Raw genomic sequence first — 26317 nt, 5'->3', positions numbered from 1 at the left:
CCGCTGATGTTCGGACCAAATGTCAGAATGGGGAAGAAATGTGATGTACATGACTTTGACCGGGGAATGATTGTTGGTGCCTGATGGGGTGGTTTGAGTATCTCAGAAACTGCTGATGTCCTGGGATTTTCATGCCCAACTGTCTCTAGAATTTACAGAGAATGGTGCAAAAAACTAAAATAAACCAGTGACTGGCAATTCTGTGAGTGAAAATACCTTGTTGAGGAGAAAGGACAGACTGGTGCAAGCTGACAGCTACTTAAATAACCAAGCATTATAACAGTGGTATGCGGAAGAGCATCTCTGAACAACAATGTGTCAAATCTTGAAATGGTTAGGCTGCAGCAGCAGCAGGCTACAAACATACACTCTGGTGTCCACTTTACTAGTACTGGAGGTATCTAATAAAGTGGCCACAGTATGTATAAACCTGCATTCATTAGGGTGTGTTGTGATCTTTGGACAATCCAAAGTCCTTTACAGCCAACAAGGTACTGTTTATATCATCACTCTTACATTGTATGAAATAACCTGACAGTATCACAATAAGAACAATTTTTATTTCAGTGAAATTTTTTCTTTTATTTACATATGTAGCATAGGTCTTTAGTGTGTAATATGGGTTTTACCCCTCCATATGTTGAAGTCTTCCATTATTTTTAATTTCTATTCCAATTTCATCAATTTAAATTAGATGTTATTTTACAATACAAAAATTATATGAAAAAGTGCAATCCTAAATGTTCCCCACCCCTCACAATTTTGCCCGCTGTGAAACTGTTTACAATACTTACTCGATATTTACATAGCAGTGCAATCGATGCTAAATTATACATATTAACAAACTACTCGTTTTATGCACATGGAAATAAGAGACAGGAAGAACATTCTGGGAGTTAAGACTTTATAGAAAACTTAGATGTTGGACTCACTGATGCCATTTTGTGCATTTTCACAATTTATAGTTCAGAAGGAGCACTTTTTAAAGTTTTAAACCAAACACTGATTCAGAGATCTGGGAAATAGTTCATCAGGAAAATATGGGTGAGCAAATGATCCCAGGACTTTATTTCATTTACTTTCGTACACGTGTAAAGATACAGAAATTGGAGGGGAGGAGGGGCAACCTAGCATTATCTTCTAAGCAGCTATTTAAAATGCACATTTATCACTGTGTCTGAAGTAGCTGCCCTGGTAAGATATGAGCAAGGTTACTGGTTTTCCATTTATTCTATAATGAGATAGAATTGTGGAATGCCATCCCCAAAAACGCAGAAAAAGCCCAAATCGAATTGGACTGCTTCAGTCATTATAAGCATCGCCTTCAGGCTGCCAAATTACCTTTCCCTGTGTGATACAAGCAATAAAAACAAATTGAAACACTACAGAACTCTTCCAAATATTCCAACTTTTTTACTTTGCTGAATTAGAAAATATGACATAAGAACAGTATTAGGCTATTTGATCCATTGAGCCTGTTCCATTATTCCATCATGGCTGATTTTTTCTCTCTCAACCCCATTCTCCTGTCTTCTGTAACCTTCGATGAGCTTACAAATGAAGAACCTATCAACCTCCACTTTAAATATACCTAATGACTTGGCCTCCACAGCCATCTGTGGCAATGAATTCCACAGGTTCACCACCCTCTAGCTAAAGAAATTACTTTTCATTTCTTTTCTAAAGGGAAATCCTTCTAATCTGAGACTGTGACCTCTAGTACTAGATTTCCCCACCATAAGGAAACAAGCTCTTCACATCCACTCTATCTGGGCCTTTTAATATTTGATAGGTTTCAATGAGATATCACCCCCCCCCCAAAAATCTTCTAAACTCCAGTGAGAACATGCTCAGAGCCATCAAACACTCCTCATACGTTCAGCCTATCATTTCTTCATATTTCACTTTCAACCACAGGCTGTATATTCAAGGTGACTGGTCACTTTAAAATAATGTTGAAATATCCAACATTATTTTTCTGTTCTATAAAATTGGACCGATCTGCTTTCAGTATACTGAAACAAGTTGAGGAGAGCTCTGGAAAGTTGCTGTGGTGGTGATCTTTTTACAACAGGTAGACATGTGACTAAATTCAATGATTGCACACAAAAAACTGCATTATCCATGAGTGTGTGTACATATTCAGTTCTTCACTTGTGTGGGAATTGTGTGGGAGTTTCATTAAAATGTGCTGTTTATAAAGCATATATTATTCACTATAATTAACCATACAACTAAAATTAGCTTTATGCATGTCACATTAATTTAAACCGCTTTCAAATTAAGTCACAATAGATGACAATCAGGTAAAAATGAAGGCAGTTTCGTCTGGGAAAATTATAAGACCACAATACATAGGAGCAGAATTAGGCCATTTGGCCCACTGAATCTGCTTAGCCATTCCATCATGGCTGATTTACTATCCTTCTCAACCACAATTTCCTGCCTTTATTAAAAGTTTAAGGGAAACACGAGGGGGTATTTCTTTACTCAGAGAGTGATAGCTGTGTGGAATGAGCTTCCTGTAGAGGCCAGTTCAGTTGTGTCATTTAAGGTAAAATTGGATAGGTATATGGATAGGAAAGGAGTGGAGGGTTATGGGCTGAGTGCGGGTAGGTGGGACTAGGTGAGATTAAGAGTTCGGCACGGACTAGGAGGGCCGGAATGGCCTGTTTCCGTGCTGTGATTGTTATATGGTTATATGGTTATTAATCAAGAATCTATCAACCTCTGCTTTAAATATACCCAATGACTTGCACAGCCATCTGTGGTAACAAATTCCATGAAATTAATATTCTCCTGCTAAAGAAATTCCTCCTCATCTAAAGGGATGTCCCTCTGTTCTGAAGCTGAGCCCTTTGGTCCTAAACTCATGTGTGACACAATGAAATACCAAAGTAATTGGGAAAGGAAAAAAGGGAGTTTGTTCAGAATTCATTGTTTATTAGCTTATCTTTCCTTTTGCTTTTTTTGCCAATGGAAATTATATTTTAACAGTTATTTGTGACCTGTTACTAAAAGGTGTTAATTTAATCAGAATAAATCCAATTTTCTCAACAATGTCAGTGTTAAGTTATATGACTGAAGGAACTCACAAGCAGTTTAAGACTGTCAGCCAGTTGGTATTGGAGGGCAAGTCATAAGGAATCACAGCTTCTACATACTGTATGAACAATAATCATGCAATACACTCTGCAGTACATCTTCAGCAAAGTCATTTCAATCATCCTGGTATTTAAAACACCTTGCAACAGATACAAGCTGCACATTTGTTTTTATGTATTAAAGATCCCCAAAGTTCCTAAAACCATTTTAAAATTCACAAAGATTCGATGATTCTAAAGGTTGACCTTTGCTACTTTAAACTAGCAATTAAAACATACTTGCATTAGTAAAGACGTGACTGCACATTTTCAGAATAAAACACAACGCTGGAGGAACTCAGCAGGTCAGACAGCTTCCATGGAGGGGAATAGGCAGTCAACCTTTTGGGCCAAGACCCTGCATCAGGACTGGAAATGAAGTGGGGGGAACCCAGAATAAGCTGGTGGTGGTTGGGAATACAAGCTGGCCAGTGATTGGTCAAGCAGGTGAGGGGGAAGGTGTGCTGGTGGGGAGATGAAGTAAGAAGCTCAGAACCTTCTTACCAAGAAGTTTCAAGAGTTTACATTTTAATAACATTTTGCAGATGGACTTCTGAAAAGTGCAAATCCTACTGACTCAACAGTGTAATTCTCTATCCAACTGCTTTTACAAAGATTCTCACTCAAAGCACTGAAGGTAACCTGTTGGTTCCCTTTATATAGGATTACCAGAATACGCCCTTTCCTTTCCAGGCAACTTGTGTATCTAACAGGAATTGGATGACCAAAAAATGACACTGAAGCAAAAGGTTAATAAGCTACACAATGTGTTCTTCTTGTTTGCTCCATAAAATGTGCTATTTTAATGCTCTTGAAAATACAACCTATGTGGTAATAACATAATCTTCTTGCTTATGCTCTATTTACATAACACAAATATGATTAAAGCAAGATTAAAAAGGAAACATTTAATGGATTGCCCTCATTTTAGAAAACTGTTTCAAACTTGGGTTGGTCACCCAAATCCAATAGCACCACCTAATGCATATTTAAAATGTGCATATCAAGTCTGTCTTTTTTATGAGAATATATTTCACTGATTGTTTCTGGTATTGAAGAGTAAAGAACATGAATAGGGAAGTAGGGGGAAAGGAACCATGTTCCTCTTCAAGACATTCTCCAGCTATAATCAAAGTGACAGGTCCATTCTGAAATAAGAGGATCTACATTACTGCATAAAAGATGAGCCAAATATATAAGCAGTACTTGGATTTTAGGAAATAAGTCAGAAGTGATTTTACATTACTGGAGGCAAGGGAAAATGATGCCCCAGTGAGGGAAGAGAGATGTAGAAGGAAGGAAAACTAAAATGCATTAAAGCCAGCCACCTGCAGATAAGTCAAAACAAGTCTCTTCCTGTCCCCAAGACACCCTGGAAGTTCTATTATGTTACTTGTTCTCCATAACTTGTGGTTCTAGAATCAAAGGTGAATCGCCTTGTGTTGGGCTATGTTTGAAATCCAGTCATATTATGCACAGCAAAGTTGCACGAACCAAGAACTAAAGGACTTGCCCCTTTGAATATTTCTGCTATAAAAGGTGGGGAGAGGAATGTTGGTTAACAGAACCTAGCTTTGAAATTTCCTGATCAGGCAGATGGAACTTGGGCTTTCATATCTTATTATTAATCATTTATTTCATTATCTATCTTTTTTACTTCAAATACTGACCAAGCACCATTCATCTTTCCCTTTACTGGGTTGCACCTCAGTTAGTGTTGCTGCCCCACAGCTCCAGCAATCCAAATTTAATCCTAACTTCAGGTGCTATCTGTGCGAAGGTTGTATGTTCCCCCTCTGTCTGTATAGATTGTCTCCAGGTGTCCTAACTGAATTGGCAAGGAGTTGACAGGCATATGAGAAAGAAAAAAATGAAGTAACTGGCGGGGGGGGGGGGGGGGGGGGGGGAATTGCTGTAAGTTCACTGCTATAACTTTAATTTTGCAGCTTTTCAAGTTTTTTGTACTCTCCTAATAACATGAGCAAGTATAAAATGTGAAAATATTCACCAGCATCAATGTTTCTGAAATATAGAATCACCACTTTAGCTTTGAGGAATTATAACCTATGTTTCTGGTAAAGCAGAAAAGGGTTTTAGCAAGAATACAGAGTCTATTGTGTCCATTCATTTCAAGCGGTCACCAAAATTTGACAAACTTTTTCTCACATAAACTGGTACTTGATCAGGCTTACACTGTAACCAAGCAAACTGATCAGCAGTAACACACACAAAATGCTGCCTGGCCTTCTGAGTTCCCCCATGTTGTGTGCATTACTTGGATTTCCAGCATCTGCAGATTTTCTCATTTCTAAATTGATCACCAGGATCAACTGATTGAAATGTGGGTGGAGAGAGACATGCTATTGGCATATGAGACTATAATAGAACTAAAAGAGACAGCAAAGAAGCGAAGGTGGTATAGTGGATAAGAGGATAAATATTGCATTATGGAATTCAGGCTGATCTCCTAGAGACAGTTGGAAAAAAAATCTAACTTCAGCCCGTCTCAGGGCAGATGACAGCTTTATCTCATCATAGCTTCTACATGAACCAGAAGGAACTCAGAGGATTAAAGTATTCTCTTTGATTGCAAGAGAGTTGGAGCTCAGTATTACACCCACCACATTAATACTTCAATATGGTCGCCACAATTGTAAGGGACTACTAAGCAATTATAGGGAGGAAATGTTACTTTTCTGCTTTACATTAGGGAAAAAGAACAGTATCAGGCTGTGAGCTACTCATCCCTCTTCACCAATGGCAAGGCAAAAGGTAGAGAAAATAAACTGAAGAGTAAAAGGTTAAAATACTGCAAAAACAAAAAAGTACTTCCCATAAAATGCAATAATCAATAAGTTAAATTTCAAGTAATACTCTTTTCTGTTGAATTGTTCAAGCAAAATCTTCACCACGTAATTTTTCAGTTTCCACTTCTCTTCCAGTTCATACTATGAAATGATTATGGTTATTAGCTAATGAACTTTCAAAGCCTCAATTTGAAACATAGCATTTAATAGATGCAAAAGGAGTTTCATCCTAATAATAAAAAGTTCAAATGACCAATTAATGAGAGAACTGTAAATAAGACCACAAGATACACTGCAGAATTAGGCCATTCAGTCCAACAGGTCTGCTTCACCTTTCCATCATGGTTGACCCATTATCCCTCTCAACCCTGCCTTCTCCCCGTAACCTTTGACACCCGTACTATTCATGAACCTATTAACCTACGTAAATATCAGAATCTTTTTGCTGTATGGACAAGTAGCTCAAAAATTTCAGGCATCTATTTTTTTCTGCACTTCAATGAATTTAAGAAAGGGTTTAGATTCAAAAAATTGCCTATGCTGATAAGGATCCAGTGGTTTTGATGGTCATTATACATTTATAATGCCAAAGTTTCAAGCAACGTTTTGAAGGATAATAATGCTACATTACTTTGGATCTACATCAACTGATATAGTCCTTTATAGCACAGTTTGACAAGTTCAGTTAAAGTTCCAGTAATATAAGATATCTTAGCCTCATTCTGTCTGCCCTATTTCCCCAGTGCAAGTCAACCATACTACAAAATATTTCCCGGGAGAATAGTGTTTCTGCACTGACCTTTGGTCTTGGGAGGAATCCTGAGATAACAGTTGAGATGAGTGACTTCAGTTAGCTGTTGACATTACTGCCAAAACTCCACACATTAATCACTTTGCAACAGTTCAAGGTTCTTGCACTGTCTAAGATAATTATGAATCAGTTCAATTTACATAGTTTTAGAATGGACTGAGTTCTGTCTATACTTAATCCATCTTACAGTCCTGAAAGTACTTTAATTCACCATGTCAGATAGAGATCAGGTCACAGTCATAACTATATTTCTGGGTCATTTGAAACCCATGAATTGTCAGCTCCAGTTAAATGTTCTGATAATTCTGAGTCATGAAATGGTTACATTAAATTGATTTATCATGCACTTTTGTTAGTTTTCTGTTAGTTAACTGCAATATCAACAGCTCAGCTCAAGGAAATGATTCTGAGACAGCTGCTTATACTGAAAATTCAAAAACAATATTTCAGTTTCAGGAATGCTGGAAGGATTCTCCAGGGCTTTATGAGGAAAAGGTCAACATTTTAGATGCAATATCATCAGAACTATCTTTGATTAAGAGATACTGATCTAGCTGAACATGATACTTGGCTCTGCAGAAGAACCAGTCCTGAACCTGCTCCATTTGGTCTTCCTACATATCATTGTTTCCATCAGTTCCCATCTCCATGGATTTCCACCATTCTTTAACTCCTGCTTCAGCTACTCAGCAGCAAAGAATGACCTACAACAGGTTGGAAGCATTCATGTCTCACCACCAGCTAGCCCTAGACAACAGTTTATATATATATATATTTAGGCAATTTTTTTTTTGACATCCATTAAAAGACTTCACAATAGCACGAAAAAAAAAGAACACTGGATGTTCTCTTCAACACAGTTTTGTCAGCATTTGATTGAAAGACATGACATACAATACTGAACATCCAGATCACAAAGCAACAGATCCACCACGTTATTGTGGTGAAATAGATAATTATAATGGATGCCTCTCATGAATCAGATCAAGACATGACTGAGTATCACTGGACACGCAAACCACTTTCAAAGCTGAATTTTTGCTATTTTTCCCAACAAGACAACTTCACCAGTATCAAGGGTCAAGCTGCCAGAAACCATTTCTCTTACTGAAAGAACCTTCATTTTAACTGTTTATAGAGTAAAAGTATAAAATTCAATACCAATTTATATTTCTGAATGTGAATCAGATTTGTTTGTATCTTGTATTTCTTATGGTGTTTCCTGTGAAATAAATAAGTATATGTGACTATCTGCTCACCTGGACATAACCATAGATAAAAAGACAAGGATCAGCCAATAGTGTTATTCAAAAATGTGTTTTGCTTCTAAGGTCTCTGGATGCTATGAAAGTTGTAACTGAAGCTATTTTGGAAGACTACTGTTTTCTTTATATATAAACTGAGGTATCTTATATATTTCCCTGTGTAGATACAATCCACGATCGTTCTAAAACAGAGCTGGAGCTCTGAGTTGTCCAGGCCAAATGGTCTTCAACTCCCTTTCCCACCCTCTCAAGAAGAGAAATACATTCTGCTACAATGGTCAGAACCAAGTAATGTCACATCCATTATCATCCACTATACTTTTATACGTCATGATATATATATAAAGTCCTCTCTGGTCCTCCTCCATCCAAATGCCTTCTGAAGAACCAAAGTGTTTAAAATCCAGATGCTGCCTTTGATCGTTGTTTCCTGTTTCTTCGGACAATTCTAATTTATGCCTTTTTTCCCCACTAAGTGAATGCAAATGAAAAAAAATGTGGTCTGATGAGAAAACATGGTCTTGGAAACATTGATACAAGCACATAATCTTCAGTAAAAATAAAAATCGCAGACATGCAGAGGGGGGCAGATGGAGATTCCGGTGTTTCTCAAAATGGTTTTAGATTTATTTTTGGCCACAATCTCAGAACAGAAGTGGACTGGCTCGTCAAGCTAAGTTTTCTTTCTTTAAAAAAAAATTCTTCAGGATCGACAAATGAGGCTTCACAGTGTCAAATGCAGGTGCCTGGCTGTGCAGGAGAAAGGTGTTTCCTATTTCGCATTGCTCCAGATTTTTCTTTGTGATCCATGGACTTCTGCTGTGAAATGTCTACTAATGCACTGGCTACAGCAAGACCTATTGAAAGGATACATCAAAACAAAACATTAGTACATCAAAAGCACAGCCATGGATAGTGATGATAACATAATGAGGAGGTCTATTAAGTGCTCACAAGTGAGTAATTCCTTATTTAGTTCCCCCATCCATATTTTAAGATCTGTCCCCAAGTGAGAAATAAGAATGAGGTCCAGCAGTTCCAACAGTTGGAGAGAATATTTAAGGAGAGGTTAGAGACAACAATTGAGGATAGGTTGAGTGAGTTAGGGCTTTCCTATTTGGAGCAAATGAGCGCAAGAGGTGACCTTACAGAATGTACAAGACGCTAAGAGGCATAGGTGAGTGGATAGACAAAGACTTTTTCCCCCTGGGGTGGAAATGGCTCATATGAGGGGGCATAGTTTTAAGGTGATTGGAAGAAAGTATAGGTGGAATGTCAGACGCAAGTTCTTTTCATATACAATTTATGGACCATCCTGCAGGGTGGTAGTAAAGGCAGATACATCAGGGGCATTGAACACCTATATAGGCACATGGACAACAAACTAATGAAAGGCTCTATAGGACAGAGACTACAGTAAGTAAAAAGATCGACACAACATTGTGGGCTGAAGGGGCTGTACTGTGATGTTCCAAGTCCTAAATGAGTTCCACCTTTAATCACATACAGGAACATCCTCAGTTCCCTGGGTGGATATGACACATACAGTTAGAAGGAAAAAAGAGGATGTTGGCACGAATAGATTTTCAGTCGAATGAATAAACAGAAATATTGTACGTGGAGGGTTAGTTGTTCACATTCTCTACAAAGATGACTATGATCATATAAAAAAGGTAAAGCAATAAAATAAAATTAATGACCTTAATTTTCAAAGTGACCACTGCTGGATGTGTATTTGATACATCCTCTATCTCATTTCAACTAACAGTCAACAACATTTGACTGATTTCTTGAAAATGGAGACACTGTGATCCTCTTCACATTCTGCTCCTGAAAAGCCCAGAAGTGAAGACATACTCCAGAAGATACGCCCAGTGTTTTATATCGATTAGGAAATAATTTTGTTGCTTTTGAAACTGATCCCTTTTATCAGTAAAGCCAATAATTCCAAATGTTTTAAATAACACAATTCAACCGAGCATATTCAAAAATGGATTGATTTGGATATAATGAGATGAAATACACAGAACAAAACTGGTGAGAAAGAAGCAGGAATAATTATGTGTGGCTATACCCAGATGCTAGAAGGTGGCTGGTACCAATGTTTCAGTCAGTATCAGAACACAATGTCACAGAACAGCCTTAAACCAGATTTCATACAGACAACAAACAAGGTGCTGCAGGAACTCTGTGGGTCGAGCAGGATCTCCGGATGAAAATGGATAATTAATGTTTCAGGCCAAGATCCTTTATCTGGATTGGAAGACAGAAGGGAAATGAAGTGAAGGAAAGAGGTGGAGCAAGAGCCACTCCCACTTCATTATACTGTCAATTTCCCATCTCTCAGTCCAGATGAAAAGGTCTTGACCTGAAATCTTGATCGTCTTTTCCCTTCACAGAATATGCTTGACCCACTGAGTTCCTCCAGTATCCTATTTGTTACTCCAGATTGCAGCAGCTGCAATCTCCTACATCTCCAGAGTAAAGAAAGAAAAAAATCTTGACTGTTCTTTTCTAAAACAGACTACTAAACACTAGAAAGATAATAATGAAAGAACAATTTAGACATTAGTGCAAAAAGAGGCTATTATCTCACAATGCATATAGCAGAGCTTTCTAGACGAATATGCCTTCAATTCAGATTAGGCTTTCCCTTATTATTTTAAGAAAATGAAACAGTTAAAAAATATAATAAACTACAACATCATTAGGCTGAAGACAAACCAGAAAAGGTTAGTGTAGAGTTAAAGATAAAGGTACTGAAATGTAAAATGCTGAAATTGAGACAGTTTAAAAGGGGTCTGTTCTAAAGCAACTTGACAATGAATTAGCAAATACTAACAGATCAGAGATGGGAAATCTGTAAATAGGTCACCCTTGGGATCAAAAGGCACTAAGATTGAGAAGAATTTTATCATGCAAAGGTATCAAAGGATAGCAAAAACAGTGTTGAGATAGAGGGAAAATAATAGGAAATAAATTATAATTTTTGTCTTTAAAATGTGTCTTCATTTCCAAGCTAATGAAATAATCATAAATCATTTATCCTACATCCTAGTCAAAATTATCACACAAAATATACAATAGTTTTATATCACTAAACGTGACACATCATGCAGTTATGCCAAAATTTAACTTCAGCACTGTTTGGCAAATGGCAGAAATAAATGCATAACATACACTCAGTGGCCATTTCACTGGGTACACCTATACACCTGTAATTAATGCAATTATCTAATCAGCCATTATGTGGCAGCAACTCAGTGCATATCACATGCAAATATGGTCAAGAGTTTCAGTACTCGTTCAGACCAAAACATCAGAACGGGGACAAAAACTGACTTTGATCGTGGAATGATGCCAGTCAGGATGGTTTGAGTATCTCAGAAACTGCTGATCTGCTAGCATTTTCAAACATAACATTCTCTAGAGTTTACAAAGAATTGTGTGAAAAGCAAAAAAAAAACACATTCTGTGAGCCGCAGTTTTGTGGGCACAAACACTTTGAGAGATGTCAGAGGGGAGCAGCCAGACTGGTGCAAGCTGACAGGAAGGTGAAAGTAACTCAAATAATCATGTTACAACAGTAGTGTGCAGAAGAGCATCTCTGAAAGCACAGCATGTTGAACCTTTAAGTGGATGAGAAGTTTAAGAAGACAACACTGAGTTCCACTCCTGTACCTAATAAAGAAGCGACTGAGTATATCCAGGAACTAAAGTTTACTGCAAACTAAGCAGAGTATTATCACTAACCTGACTGTCCAGGTGGTGGGATTCCTCCCATTCCTCTTGGTAGCCGTACAAATATTGACAGGATAGCTGCCTTATTGCCAAAGCATGGCTCTAATGCTATGGGCTTTGGGATACTCTGTAAGAGGAACACAGATAGTTTACTTCACAGGAGACCACTTTCAATCTGTAGTGGGGACAAAAGTATTATGTTAAATGGAAACAATTCCATCTTCATGCATAGACATATTCTAAAGCAGATTATTTTCAAAAGGAATCACTAGATAAAGATAAGATTAACTTTATTTGTCACATGTACATAGAAGCATATAGTGAAATGTTGGGGGCAAGTGTGACTATACCTCCAACAAAAATGTATTATGCTCAGAGTTTACTAATCCTAACCCGCATGTCCTAACGAAGAGTTTCGGCCTGAAACGTCAACAGTGCTTTTCCCTATAGATGCTGCCTGGCCTGCTGCGTTCCACCAGCATTTTGTGTGTGTTGCTAACCCGCATGTGTTTGGAATGAGGCTACAAACTGGAGCACCCAGAGGAAACCCACACAGTCATGGAGACAACATACAAACTCCTTTCAGACAGCAGAGGAATGGAACCCAGGTTATTGGTGCTGTAGAGTGCTACGCTGTTATGCAACTTCTATTACAAATAAAAGTAACGTACAACATCATTTAATTTAGCAAGAATATTCTACTTTGGAGAAAGCTGTAGTTATTGTGGAAATCCATGAAAATACAAATGTGTGAATAAAACTAAGATAGTAATCTTGGTGAGATATCATTCCTGATTACCCGGTTAATACCGATCTGTCTCAGCAGTTTCACTTATGCAGGTGGGCTGGTGGGATGACTGGTTTATACTCATAATCACTAAACTAAGTGATATCAAGGTGGGAATTTAGTCACATGTATGCACTCCAAAGTGTATGTTAGTACTTCCCTTGGCAAGGAACCTGCAGTGAGTACGAAGGAAGCAGGTGGAAATCAGTTCCTCACTGGGACTGGTTCAACAAATGAAGATAAAGATGTCTAAAGATTAGTTTCATTTGTCACATGTATATTGAAACATATAGTGAAATGTGCCATTTGTCATCATGATGTACTGGGGGCAGCCCACGAGTGTCACCATGCTTCTAGTGCCCACAACTCACAAACCCTAATGCATATCTTTGGAACATGGGAGGAAAGTGGAGCACCAGCAGTCAAAAAAATCCTTACAGACTACAGTGGGAATCAAACCCTGATCAGCGATCGGTGGCAATGTAAAGCGATTGTGCTGACCACTCTGCAATACTGCCACTAACATTAAGTACTTTGTCCAGATGACATGGTCGTCTTATGCAATTTGATGATTGTCAACAGGACATAATGAAAATTTATGTTCTGCACCCACATGCACACATACTTCCAATGGGTAGTCATTAAATAGTGATAAGGAACTGGAATCACTTAGTCAAGAGCTGCTGATGAATTGTATGGTCAAAGTTATAATTTCCAGAACAGCATGCTAGATATTTACTCTGATTTGGTGTCAAAATACACAGTGATGAGCAAACCTTCGATCTGTTGTAATCAACAATCTTTGTTAAAGCAGGAAGCTCCCTCTGAATCCTTCATTACATCCATTATCCACTACAGATTTTTATTCAGAATAATTTTCTAAACAACCATTTAAAATTTAAAATTCACATTATAAGTAACCTGATTTTAGATTGTTTGAGTGATGGATGAAATTAGATAATGAATCAATTAATTATTTTAAACACACACATCTCAGTCATTGTAATTAAAATCTAATTTGCTGCTACAACAGTCTAATGCAGCTGAAGCTACCTAGTATTATAAACTAAGCAAACAAGTATACTGTATAAAACTGTTATTAACCAGTTAGCGGAGAAGACAGACTCAAATCATGGTATTTTTCATTAACAGAGTAAAACTCTATCAAAAGCTACATGGTTACTCTGAAGTATATTCAGTTTTCCAAATTATACTAACATCTAAACAAAAGAAATGCTTAACATTTACCACCAAATGCAGTCAACAACCAGAGCTCAGAACATCAAAAGGCAGTGCTTTTCTGACCACACAACTGCCTTTCGCTAGTTATTCCCCCTTCTCTGCAGTGTACATCTACTGCTTATTAAACAACACCGATCGTATGCTTCCCAGTCAATCATACACCAAACGTGAAACACTTGTAGGTAGGATGTGCTTTCAGTGAAGAGAGGGTACAGAGAAAATCCACCACAACGGTGTCTTGATTGGAGGGCTTTAGTTATGAGGAGAGATCGGACAGGGCGTTTGCCCTGGAATGAAGGAAGCTGAAGGGTGATTAGTAAAGATCTACAAGATTAAGAGTCAGATAGGGTAGGTAATCAAAATAGTTTTCTCATGATAAGAATATCAAAACCAAAAGAACACAAACTTGAGGTTGAGAGGAAGGAGTTTTAAAAGGAATCCTAGGTTGGGTTTGGTTGCATAGAAAGTGCAGGAACAATAACTGAGGTGGTGGAGTCAGATGATATTTATGATGAATTTAGACAGACAGATAAATAGGCAAGGCATAGGAGGAGAGTTAAAATGCAGGCAAATGCACTTATCACAGATGGGCATGGACAAGGTGGACGATGGTTTGGTTTCTGTGTTGTACAACTCTGCAAATGAATCACAGTCTTACGTGGAAAAACTCTGAATTCCTAGATGCTTGGAAATGAAGAGGTAAAGGACAGCTATTGCATCTCCTACTGTGGCACAGGAAAGGCTGCCCAACAGGATGTGGTAGTCAAGGGGCAGTACAATGGGCTGGGCCAGGGATAATAAAATAGACCTGGTACAACACACAAAATGCTGGAGGAACTCAGCAGGCCAGGCAGCATCTATGGAAAAATAGTACAGTCTTGGGCTGAAACCTTTTCCATAGATGCTGCCCCCTAGCCTCCTGAGTTCCTCTAGCATTTTGTGTGTGCTGCTTGGATTTCCAGCATCTACAGATTTTCTCTTGTTTGTGCCTGGTACAATAGACCTGGTAGTCAAAGACATTGCAATGGACCTGGAAGTCAGAGACAGTGCAAAGGACCTGGTGGTCAGGGTGAGAAGGGGTGATAGGGCAGCTACAGGAGGGATTTAGTGGAAACAGTGACAGAGGCTGGGAGGCGGTAGGTGAATTGAGGTGAGGTGACAGGCAGATTGAGGAGGGATGTGTAGAAATAGTGACAGGCAGGGAAGTGATAGGTGGGCATATCAAATGACTGCAGATGACAGAGAAAGAAGAAACTGTTATTTTACTTATATATATGTGGACAGATCGACCATAATCGCACAATGCAGCAAAACATTTCTAACTTTCCACAGAATATGCAAATACAACATCGCTTTTCAAAATGAGGAGCAGAACTCTGGGTACCTGTATATAACTATCTATTCATAATAAGTACCATAAATATTTTCAGAGAAAATTGTTTAATTATAGACTGACGGCATAGGCTTTGCTGACAAATTTAACTGAACTTTGAGGAAATAATAGAATTTATTAATAAAGAAAATTAAGTATAGGTTGTATATGTAGATTTTCGACTACTGCCTAATAATGGACTTCATGTAGGAATTGTAATTATGACATACAGGGAAAAAAAGCAACACTCGAGTTGGCTGAGGAATAGTATTGCCAGCAAATGAATGACATTTTTGGACAAAGGGCTGTCAGAGGTTACAGCGGGACATTGATAGGACGCAAAAATGGGCTGAGAAGTGGCGGATGGAGTTCAACCCAGATAAGCATGAGATGGTTCATTTTGGTAGGTCAAATATGATGGCAGAATTTAGTATTAATGGTAATACTCTTGGCAGTGTGGAGGATCAGAGGGATCATGGAGTCTGAGTCCAATAGGACGCTCAAAGCTGCTGTGCAGGTTGACTCTGAAGGCATATGGTCCATTGGCTTTCATTAATCGTGGGATTGAGTTTAAGAGCCGAGAGGTAATGTTACAGCTATATAAGACCCTGGTCAGACCCCACTTGGGAGTACTGTGCTCAGTTCTGGTCGCCTCACTACAGGAAGGATGTGGAAGCCATAGAAAAAGTGCAGAGGAGATTTACAAGGATGTTGCCTGGATTGGAGAGCATGCTTATGAGAATAGGTTGAGTGAACTCAGCCTTTTCTCCTTGAAGCAGCGGAGGATGAGAGGTGACCTAATAGAGGCGTACAAGATGATGAAAGGCATTGATCGTGTGGATAGTCAGAGGCTTTTTCCCAGGGCTGAAATGGCTAGCACGAGAGGGCCAGTTTTAAGCTGCTTGGAAGTAGGTATAGAGGAGATGTCAGGGGTAAGTTTTTTATGCAGAGTGGTGAGTGCGTGGAATGGGCTGCTGGAAATGGTGGTGGAGGTGGATACGATAGGGTCTTTTAAGAGACTCCTGGATAGGTACATGGAGCTTAGAAAAATAGAAGGTAACCCTAGGTAATTTCTAAAGTAAGCACATGTCTGGCACAGCATTATGGGCTGAAGGGCCTGTACTGTGCTGTTGGTTTTCTATGTTTCTAAAGGGATGGACCTGCATTTTTGCTACAGAATTAATGTTTTAACACTGTTCTTATAATAATTTTGTTCCCTGCTCAAAGACACTGTGGCAAGAGAAAACATAAGCTAACTATCTCTGTCAAGCCTCGTCAGAATTTTGTACTTTTCACCAAGATTCTTTTAAACTCAAGAGAGTAAGCCTGGTCATCTTCATCTGCTCTCATGCGAGAAGCCTGCCATCCTATGAATCAATATAGTGAACCCCTGCTGTGCTCTCTCTCTCTCACAAGCATTTCCTTTCTACGAAAGGGAGACCAGATAAGTGTAATATTCATGATGTGGGCTCAGCAAGGGTATATAATTGGAGTAAGAACATACTGATAGTCTTTCTTAATGGTAGCAGTTTCTGCACATGAACTTTTGTGCTCACTGAGGGCACTAGTTCCCTTTCAAAACCAACACCTTTCAGTTTCTATCCATTTAGAAAATGCTATATCCAGCACATTGTTCTTTTAATACTATATTCCACATTCTGTTTCCTTTTCACTTTTATACTACTTCAATGCACAGTGTGATCTGTCAAGAATGACACCAAACAAAATGCTTTGCACTGTATTTTGGTACATGCTACTGTTAAAGGAAGGATGTTATTGTTATAGGACATCTCCTATGAAATTGGGAAGAATGTAGTGAGGATTTACCAGGATGTTGCCTGGACTTAGGGGCCTAAGCTCCAAGGAGAGTTCACGTAGATTAGGACTTTATTCGCTGGAATGTAGGAGATTGAGGGGTGACTCAATAGGCATGTATAAGATCATATGGTGGCATTAATAGGGTGAAATCACAAAGACTTTCTTTTCCCAGGGAAGGGCATTGGTTTAAGATCAGGGTAAATTAAAATGGACATTGGGGCAGCTTGGGATGTTGGGAATGGCAAGGATGGAGTGCTAAGGGAGGGGTGTGGACAGGTGGCAGAGAAGGAGTGCCGGGGTGGAGGCCGGTGCGGGTGCAGACACACCTAGCCCCGAGACACCAAGCAAGGTCATTTGATTCCAAACAACTGGTTATTGATTATTACAGAATGTCCCTCTGGTGCTTCCTGTTCCCTCTCCTCTCCCTTTCCTTTTTCCTAACCATGATTCCCCTCTTCCTGACTCCTTTTAAATCTCTGTCCACAATACAAACTCATATCAAAATCCGGCTTATTATCACTCACATAATGTTATAAATTTTTTTTCGTGGTAGCAGTATAGCACAATACATAAAAGTACTGCAGTACTGTGCAAAAGCCTTGTGAATCTTGTAGAATTTTCTGTTTTTGCATAAATATGGCCTAAAATGTGATCAGATCTTCATGAAAGTCCTAAAACTAGATAAACAAACCCAATTAAATAATAAATAAATAATACAAAAAACATCATACTGGTCTGCTTGGAATTCAGTATCTTGGCCTCTTGAATATAGGGCAGGTTCTCATGGTCAGTCCAAACGATAAACGGGTTCTTGGCCTCCTGCAGCTAGTGATGCCATTCTTCCAAAGGTAACTTAACCACAAGAAGCTCCCAATACCTGATGTCATAGTTTCCCTCTGCTGGGGATAGCTGCCTGAAGAAAAATGTGCATGGGTGCAGGTTGTTGTTCAAAGGTGATCACTGAGACAACACCTGCTCCGCTGTTTCAGGCGTCCACCTCCACAATGAAGGGAAAGTCTGGGTTAGGAGAAATCAAGATGGGAGCTCTGCAAAGGTAGCCTCCACTTCAGTGGTCCAGACAAAAGGGCCCATCAGCAGAACTGCCACTGGTTCTCCCAAGTGACTCTGGCCTCCTCCTTGCAAAAGGTGACCAATGGCTATTTGGAGGTCGTGAATCTCTAGGCTCTGTCTGGAAATATCTTTGTTGTGGATGGTCACAGTGGACGATAGACACTGTTACCCTGCTGGGTCCATGTTGGCTCAGTCAACACGGCCCTTGACGAGGATGGTTTGGACCCAAACGCTGGAGTATCTAAGGCTGGGATTGAGGCATGAAGCACAAAACAAATGCTGGATGAAATCACTGGTATATACCAGCTACTCATACGACTATCCACCCATGGCGGTTTCATGTAACACTGAAAGGGGGGCGGGGGGTGGAGAGAGGGGTTAAGCAAGTGCTATACTTTGACCAAATGTGACCTGCAAGCTAGTGAAGGGAAGGAGTGCCTTACACCTCCTTAGACAGAGATGTATTTCCACCCTGCCACCCAAAATTGAGGTAGTAATAGAATAAAAAATATAAAATAGTTACAGAGAAAATGCAGTGCAGGTTGACAAATAAAGTGCATAGCCCATGATGAGGTAGACTGGGAGATTAAGAGTGGGCTGGCAGTAAGAGGCTCACGGTTGCCCCTGCAGGCTGAGTGCAAGTCGTCTGCAAAGCCATCGCCCAGTCAGTGGTTCTTGATTGCCCACTGTGAACTCTGTGTGCAGTAGCACTGGATTGCCAGAAGCACAAATGAATCATCTGGTAAGACGGTTTGGATCCCAGAACAGTATTCAAAGTAAATTTATTATCAAAGTCCATATATACTTAGTAGCAAATTTATAAGGAGTGGAACCCAATGTAGTCTTTGAGAAGACGTAGTATACGGAATCAGGTGGATGAACTCGTGGCGCAATTAGAGATTGGTTGGTAAGACATTGTGGGCGTTACTGAGCTGTGGCTGAAAGAAGGTCATAGTTGGGAACTAAATATCAAAGGATATACTTTGTATCAAAAGGACAGGCAGATAGGCATATGCGGTGGTATGTAATAAGGGTAATGTGACAATTGTAATAGAGAATTTCAATATGCAAGGGGATTGGGAAAATTAGGTTGGCGTCAGATCGCAAGGGAGGGAAGTTCTTAAATGCCTACAAGATGGCTTTTTAGAGCAGCTTCTGCTTAAGCCTACTTGGGGGAAAAGCCATCTTAGATTGAGTGTTGTGTAATAACCCAGATTTTATTAGTCAGATTAACATAAAGGAACCCTTAGGAGACAAGTGATCATAATTATGATTTAATTCACACAACAATTTGAGAGGGAAAAGCAAAAGTCACATGTATCAATATCACAACTGAATAAAAGGAATTATAGAGGCATGAGAGAGGAGCTTGCTCAGGTAAATTGGAGGGGGATATCGGCAGGGATGATGACAGAACAGAGGTGGCTGAAGTTTCTGGAAACAGTACACCAGGTGCAGGATAGATATGTCCCACAGAAGAAGTTGTTCTCAGACGGCAGGGATAGGCAACTGTGCCTGACAAGGGAAGTTAAGGATTGAATGAAAGTCAAGGAAAGGGCATATAAAGTAGCAAAAGTGATTGGGAAGTTGGATGATTGGGAAGTTTTTAAAATCCAACTAAAGGCAACTAAAAAAGTTATAAGAAGGGAAAAGACAAAATATGAGGGCAAACTAGCCGATAATATAAGCAGGATACTAAAAGCTTTTTAAAGAATAAAAGGGAGGTGAGAGTTAATATTGGACCCTGGAAAATGATGCTGGTAAGGGAGTAATGGAAAACAAAGACATGGCAGATGAACTTAATAAGTACTTTGCTTCAGAACTTACTGTGGAAGACACTAGATGTATGCTAGAGGTCTGTGAGTGTCAGGGAAAAGAAGTGAGTGCCATTGCTATTACAAAGGAAAAAGTGCTAGGCAAACTAAAAGGTCTAAAGGTGGATAAGTCACCTGGACCAGATGGATGACATCCCAGACTCCAAAAAGAGGTTGCTGAAGAGATAACTGATGCATTGGTCAGGATCTTTCAAGAATCACTTGATTCTTCAATCTGGAGCTGAACACGCTCAAGACAAAGGAGATGATAGTGGATTTCAGGAGACATCCCTCCGCTATGTCTCCCCTCCCAGTCTTCAGGAGACATCCCTCCGCTATGTCTCCCCTCCCAGTCCTCAGCAGCCCTGTGTCCACCGTGGAGAACTTCAGGTTCCTGGGAACCACCATCTCTCAGGATCTGAAGTGGGAGCAGAACATCAGCTCCATCCTGAAGAAGGCCCAGCAGCGGATGTATTTCCTGTGGCTCTTGAGGAAATACGGTCTGTCTCAGGAATTGCTGCTGCAGTTCTACACTGCAGTCATTGAGTCTGTCCTGTGCACCTCCATTATTGTGTGGTTTGGAGCCGCCACCAAGCAGGATAGAACCAGACTACAGCGCACAGTGAGGACTGCCGAGCGCATCATTGGAGCCTCCCTGCCCTCTATTGTGGACCTGTACTCTTCCAGGTTGAAGAAGAGGGCGGGGAACATCATAAAGGACTCCTCCCATCCTGCGCACGGACTGTTTGATCTGCTTCCGTCTGGTAGGTGCTTCAGATCCCTCCAGACTAAGACTAATAGACACTGGAGAAGTTTTTTCCCTACTGCAGTCACTTTGCTGAACAGTTAACTGCCGGTTAACTGTCGGCTAACTATTACTTGGATTGCACTACCTGTATGTATAATCTACATTTTCATTTATATTTATCATTATTATTGTTATGAGCAGAGAGACAACATCTGCCGGAAGTAAATTCCTTGTATGTGCATAGGTACTTGGCGAATAAAGTCTGATTCTGATTCTAACATAGTCCCAGAGGACTGGAAAACTGCAAATGCAAGGGAGGAAGACAAAAAAAGAGGAAATTACAGGCCATTTAGCCCCACCTCAGTGGTTGAGAAAGTGTTGGAGTCCATTATTAAGGTCGAGGTTTCTGTAAAGGGAAATCTTGTCTGACAAATCTGTCAGAATTCTTTGAGGAAGCAAGAAGCAGGGTGGACAAGGGAGAGGCAGTAGATGTAATTTACTTAGATTTTTGGGAGATTGATAGGGTGCCAAACAAAATAAAATCCTATGGTGTTACTGGAGATATATTGGCATGGACAGAGGAATGGCTGACAGATAGGAGACAGTGAGAGGGAATAAAAGCGGTCTTTTCTGATTGGCTGCCAGTGACTAGTTGTGTACCGCAGGGGTCAGTAGTGGGATCACTACTTTTCATATTTTTTGTCAATAATTTAGATAGTGGAATTGATGGCTTTGTGATAATATATGCAGATGATATGAAGATAGGTGGAGGGGTAGGTAGTGCTGAGGAAGCAATGTGATTGCAGCAGGACATAGACAAATTGGAAGAATGGGCAAAAAAGCGGCAGATGGAATACAGTGTTGCAAAATGTATAATAATGCAACACGTACAAACAAGCTGGATGAACTCAGCAGGTCGGGCAGCATCCGTTGAAAGGAGCAGTCAATGTTTCAGGCCGAGACCCTTCGTCAGGACTGAAGGAGGGGGCAGGGGCCCTATAAAGAAGATGGGGGAAGGGGGAAGGTACAGGTGAAAAACCAATCAGAGGAAAAATCAAGCAGTGGGGGAGGGGAAGCAGGGAGGGGATTGGCAGGAAAGGTGAAGAAGGAATGTAAGGGGAAAGCACTATGGGTAGTAGAAGAAGGCAGAATCATGAGAGCGGTGATAGGCAGCTAGAAGAGGAGGCAGAGTGAAAGTGTGATAGGGGAAGGGAGAGGGAGGGAATTACTGGAAGTTGGAGAATTCGATGTTCATACCAAAGGGCTGGAGACTACCCAGACGGTATATGAGGTGTTGATAATGAATTTTGGTAAAAGGAACAATAGTGCAGACTATCATCTAAATTTGGAGAAAATACATACATAAGAGGTGTAGAGGGACTTAGGAGCCCTTGTGCAAGACTCCAAAAACGTTAATTTATAGATTAAGTCTGTGGTAAAGAAGGCAAATGCAATGTTGGCATTTATTTCAAGGGGAATAAAATATAAAAACAAAGAAAAAATGCTGAAACTTTATAAGACACTAGTCAGGCCACACTTGGAGTATTATCAACAGTTTTAGGCCCCTTATCTCAGAAAAGATGTATTGTTACTGTATTGGAGAGAGTGTGGAGGATGGTTCTGGGAATGAAGGGGTTAACATATGAGGAGTGTCTAGCAGCTTTGAGCCTGTACTCATTGGAATTTAGAAGAATGTGTGGGGATCTCATTGAAACCTAGCAAATGTTGAAAGGTGGATGTGGATAGGATGTTTCCTACGGTGGGGGCACCAGAACTAGAGGGCACAGCCTCAAAATTGAGGGGCAACTTTTTAAAACAGAGGCAAAAAAAAATTTGCCAAAGAGTGGTAAATCTGTGGAATGCTCTGCCACAGACTGTGGTGGAGGCCTAGACAGACACACAGACATACCTTATTGATCCCAAGGGAAATTGGGTTTTGTTACAGTCACACCAACCAAGAATAGTGTAGAAATATAGCAATATAAAACCATAAATAATTAAATAATAATAAGTTAATCATGCCAAGTGGAAATTAGTCCAGGACCAGCCTATTGGTTCAGGGTGTCTGACACTCCAAGGGAGGAGTTGTAAAGTTTGATGGCCACAGGCAGGAATGACTTCCTATGACGCTCAGTGTTGCATCTCGGTGGAATGAGTCTCTGGCTGAATGTACTCCTGTGCCTAACCAGTACATTATGGAGTGGATGGGAGGATATTGTCCAAGATGGCATGCAACTTGGACAGCATCCTCTTTTCAGACACCACCGTCAGAGAGTGGGTATATGTGAGAGTGGGTAGTCTGTGGGTATATTTAAATTACAAGTTGATAGATTCCTGATTGGTTGGGCATCAAGGGATATGGTGAGAGGGCAGGTATATGGGGTTGAATGGGATCTGGGATCGGCCATGATGAAATGGTGGAGCGGACTCGATGGGCTGAATGGCCTAATTCTGCTCCTATGTTTTATGATCTTCCAGACTCAACAGGCAAGACGCAGGGTGGATGATTCCACTGGAAAAGGAGTCTAGAATAAGGAGAAATGTTCTGAGAACAAGGGACAGATCTTTAGGATTGAGACAAAGAAGAAATTTCTTCACCCAAATATTCAAAAAATTCTTAAAATTTTCAAAATTCTCTTCCTTAGATTTATCTGGTGGCTCAGCCATTGAGTCATAATCAGTTTTTGGATACTAAGGTAATCAAGGGAAATGGGAATAGTGCAGGAAAACCATGCTAGAAACACAGAAAACCTACAACACAATACAGGCCCTTCAGCCCACAAAGCCGTGCCGAACATGTCCTTACGTTATAACTACCTAGGCTTAACCATAGCCCTCTATTTTTTTAAGGTCCATGTACCTATTCAGGAATCTCTTAAAAGACCCTATTGTTTCCGCCTCCACCGCCGCTAGCAGCCCAACTTATCCCTGACATCTCATCTGTACCTACTTCCAATCATCTTAAGACTATGCCCTCTCGTGCTAGCCCTGCTGAAGAACACTGGTACCCACGATCTTGATAAACTGTGGAACTTTAGAATTGTTAAAGGATCGCTCAGAGAGCAGTTCCTGAACTGTCAAGTTTGGTTTATTTCTCGGATTGTTTTCAACATTTTTAACAAAGTATAATTTATTCATAATAAAAGCAATTATACAAATAAACCATGCAATGTACTTTCATTCTTATACTCATTGACACTACATTACGAAGTGTTCAATTACATTGTTTAAAACCAATAGTGCTGTTGCCACTCGTGACCCCCAGGGGTAGTACACTGTGACAATAATTGAAGGGTTTCCTCAATCAACCTGGCCTCTCCCTGTTCAGCAGCTGAAGAACCATACACCAAGCTCCTTCCTCACCAAGCCCTTGCACCAGCTGCAGTGCGTCCATCAGCATGGATTCCTGTAGTCTGGAATGTGCCAGTTGGCAGCATTCCTCTACATGGGCATCTCCATGTGCTGGCAGACCAACAAGTTTTGGGTAGATCAAAGGGCATCTTTCACTGAGTTGATAATCTGCCAGCAGCACTTGATGTCTATCTCTGTGTGTGTCCCTTAAAATAAGAGTTAAATACAAATATTCAGATGGAGGAATGAAAACACTACTACTAATCTTGTGATGATACACCATCACCTTTAAATCCAATGGGCAGCTACATCTCAAAGTTCAAGGTTCATAGGTGAGCCAAAAAAAAACATGGAAACGACAAAAAATTGTGGTAAATACAAAAAAAAACAAAATAATAAAAAATAAATAAGATAGAGGGTTTTCAGACAGCAAAATATTTTGGGCTGTATTAGCTGGTATGGCTCAGTGTTTTTCTGTGGAGTAGTTGACAATCGCTATTACAGATATTCTACAAAGGATGCAAAATTGCATGCACGAGTTCATCAATCACGCCAGAGTGAAATATTAACCTGCTTGTAATGAAACTCCATGTCTTTATCATCTATTATTTAGCTTGTCTAAACAGCTGTGTAATGAACTTAAATTAGAAGCAATTTCTTCAGTCACCATATGCTTCATCTCAGTCGACAATCACCAAATCTATAAATAAGACGCGTTTTGAAATGGTTATTTTGATTCAATTGAAGTGGACCGTCCATCTCACTTGAGCAATGATACCACAGTGATGAAGTACGCAGTTAGAATCAGGTTAGAATCCTGATGAGAAATTGACTACATATTTCATCAAAAGGTTGCAATCCAAGTACTGACTTGTTTACTGTAATTGAACTTGAAGCTTTTGCTATTTCATCAACCTGTCACTATGCAAGGGTCAATCAACAAAGCTAGTGGGATGTGTACGTTTCTTGTGGATTAAAGTCAATGACAAAGGGTAGGAAGACTGAGGATCGGGCTGGTTACATTTGTCTATTAAGAACATTGGATTCACAAACAAACTATGTTGGAAAGTTAGAATCATAAGCTCAATTTGTTCACTGTAAAAAAAATCGACAGCTTTCAATTGGAAACAGAGCCACCAGTACAACCTCACTAGCATGCATCATGAGTTACAGACAGCTGTATCTTTTGATACAAAAGATGCTGGGTCTGAAGCTGAAGCAGAAAGTGATAGATGTGCTCAGCAGACTTACAGCATCTGTGAGAGGGGGAGAGAGAGGGACGAGGGGTGAGGGAAAGAGGAGAAAAGTGGTAGAGGGTAGAGGGGTAGACACGAATAGGAGGGGGAGGGGAAGGAGGAGGGGCAGAGGGATAGAGGCGCAGAGGTGAAGAGGGATAGAGGGAGAGGGGTACAGGGAGAGAAGCGGAGTTTAGAGGGGGTGGAGGGGGTAGAGGGTGGGGGAGTAGAAGGCAGAGGGTGGTAGGTAGAGGGAGGAAGGTAGAGGGATAGGGAGAGAGAAAAGTTAGGTAGAGCAAGAGGTATAGAGAGGGAAAATGGAGAAGGGAACAGACAGAGGGGGAGACTGAGAGTGAGGGGGAGGGAGACAGGAGAGAAGAGATGGGAGAGGATGATAAAATTACAGGTCAATAAACTTTCAGCAGTTGTGCTGAACAGCCACTGACCTGAAACACTAATTTTGTGATGCTTAAAATATTCATTCCAAATCCTACTTGTCTTGATTTTCTGAAATTACCACTGGATAATCATAACCTATAAAACTGCAACACCTTCATCAACTCAATCTACCTGATAAGCTCTATCACCTATGCTGGTCACATCAACAAATGCACCTTCTATCAGTCATCCAGTTGCAGTATAGAATACGATAACACTTGCCCCAGGACTCTCATAAATCTGTCTCTGTTGAAGATGACGTCTAAGACAGCAGATAGTTCTTCAGGCATTCAATATGTATGCTTGACTGCACCAGCTAGCTTTTCATGACATGATAGAGCACGCCAGCTAACACCCAAGACACAGAAATGCACTTCTGAGTGTAGACTTGCAATAAAGCAGGCTATATATCTCCTCAGAAGCTAAGAATATACACATCTAGAACTCACAAGTGCCAGATGTTTTCATTCCACCTCCAGTTAAAGTGCCCATAAAAGATACAGGTCAGAATAAAATCTAGATTGCAGTTTCTTGCATCAACAGAGCCAAATGATTCAATTTTGCTTTAGTGATCTGTATTGTGAAAAATTTAAAAATCCCAGCAAAACTGTTAGCACTAATACTTTCCCTTTATAACACCCATCTATTATTTTTCCAAAAACTGTGAATTCTTA

General features: G+C 40.0%; 1 protein-coding gene across 1 annotated transcript in view; it reads right to left on the bottom strand.

The window, feature by feature from the left end:
* Window positions 1-540: 540 nt before the first annotated feature.
* Window positions 541-26317, bottom strand: part of atrn (attractin) — a 414604-nt gene continuing 388827 nt past the window's right edge. The window contains exons 28-29 of the mRNA XM_073042130.1: window positions 11780-11894; window positions 541-8883 (exon numbers count right to left, since the gene is read on the bottom strand). Of these exons, the coding sequence (XP_072898231.1) occupies window positions 8759-8883; window positions 11780-11894 (240 nt within the window). The 3' untranslated portion in view covers window positions 541-8758. The remainder of the gene's footprint in view (window positions 8884-11779; window positions 11895-26317) is intronic.

This window comes from Hemitrygon akajei, chromosome 4 (genome assembly GCF_048418815.1).
Source record: "Hemitrygon akajei chromosome 4, sHemAka1.3, whole genome shotgun sequence".
In the NCBI taxonomy this organism is placed as follows: Eukaryota; Metazoa; Chordata; class Chondrichthyes; order Myliobatiformes; family Dasyatidae; genus Hemitrygon; species Hemitrygon akajei.
The sequence above is the reverse complement of the archived record's forward strand: the minus strand, read 5'-3'. Positions and strand labels throughout refer to the sequence as shown.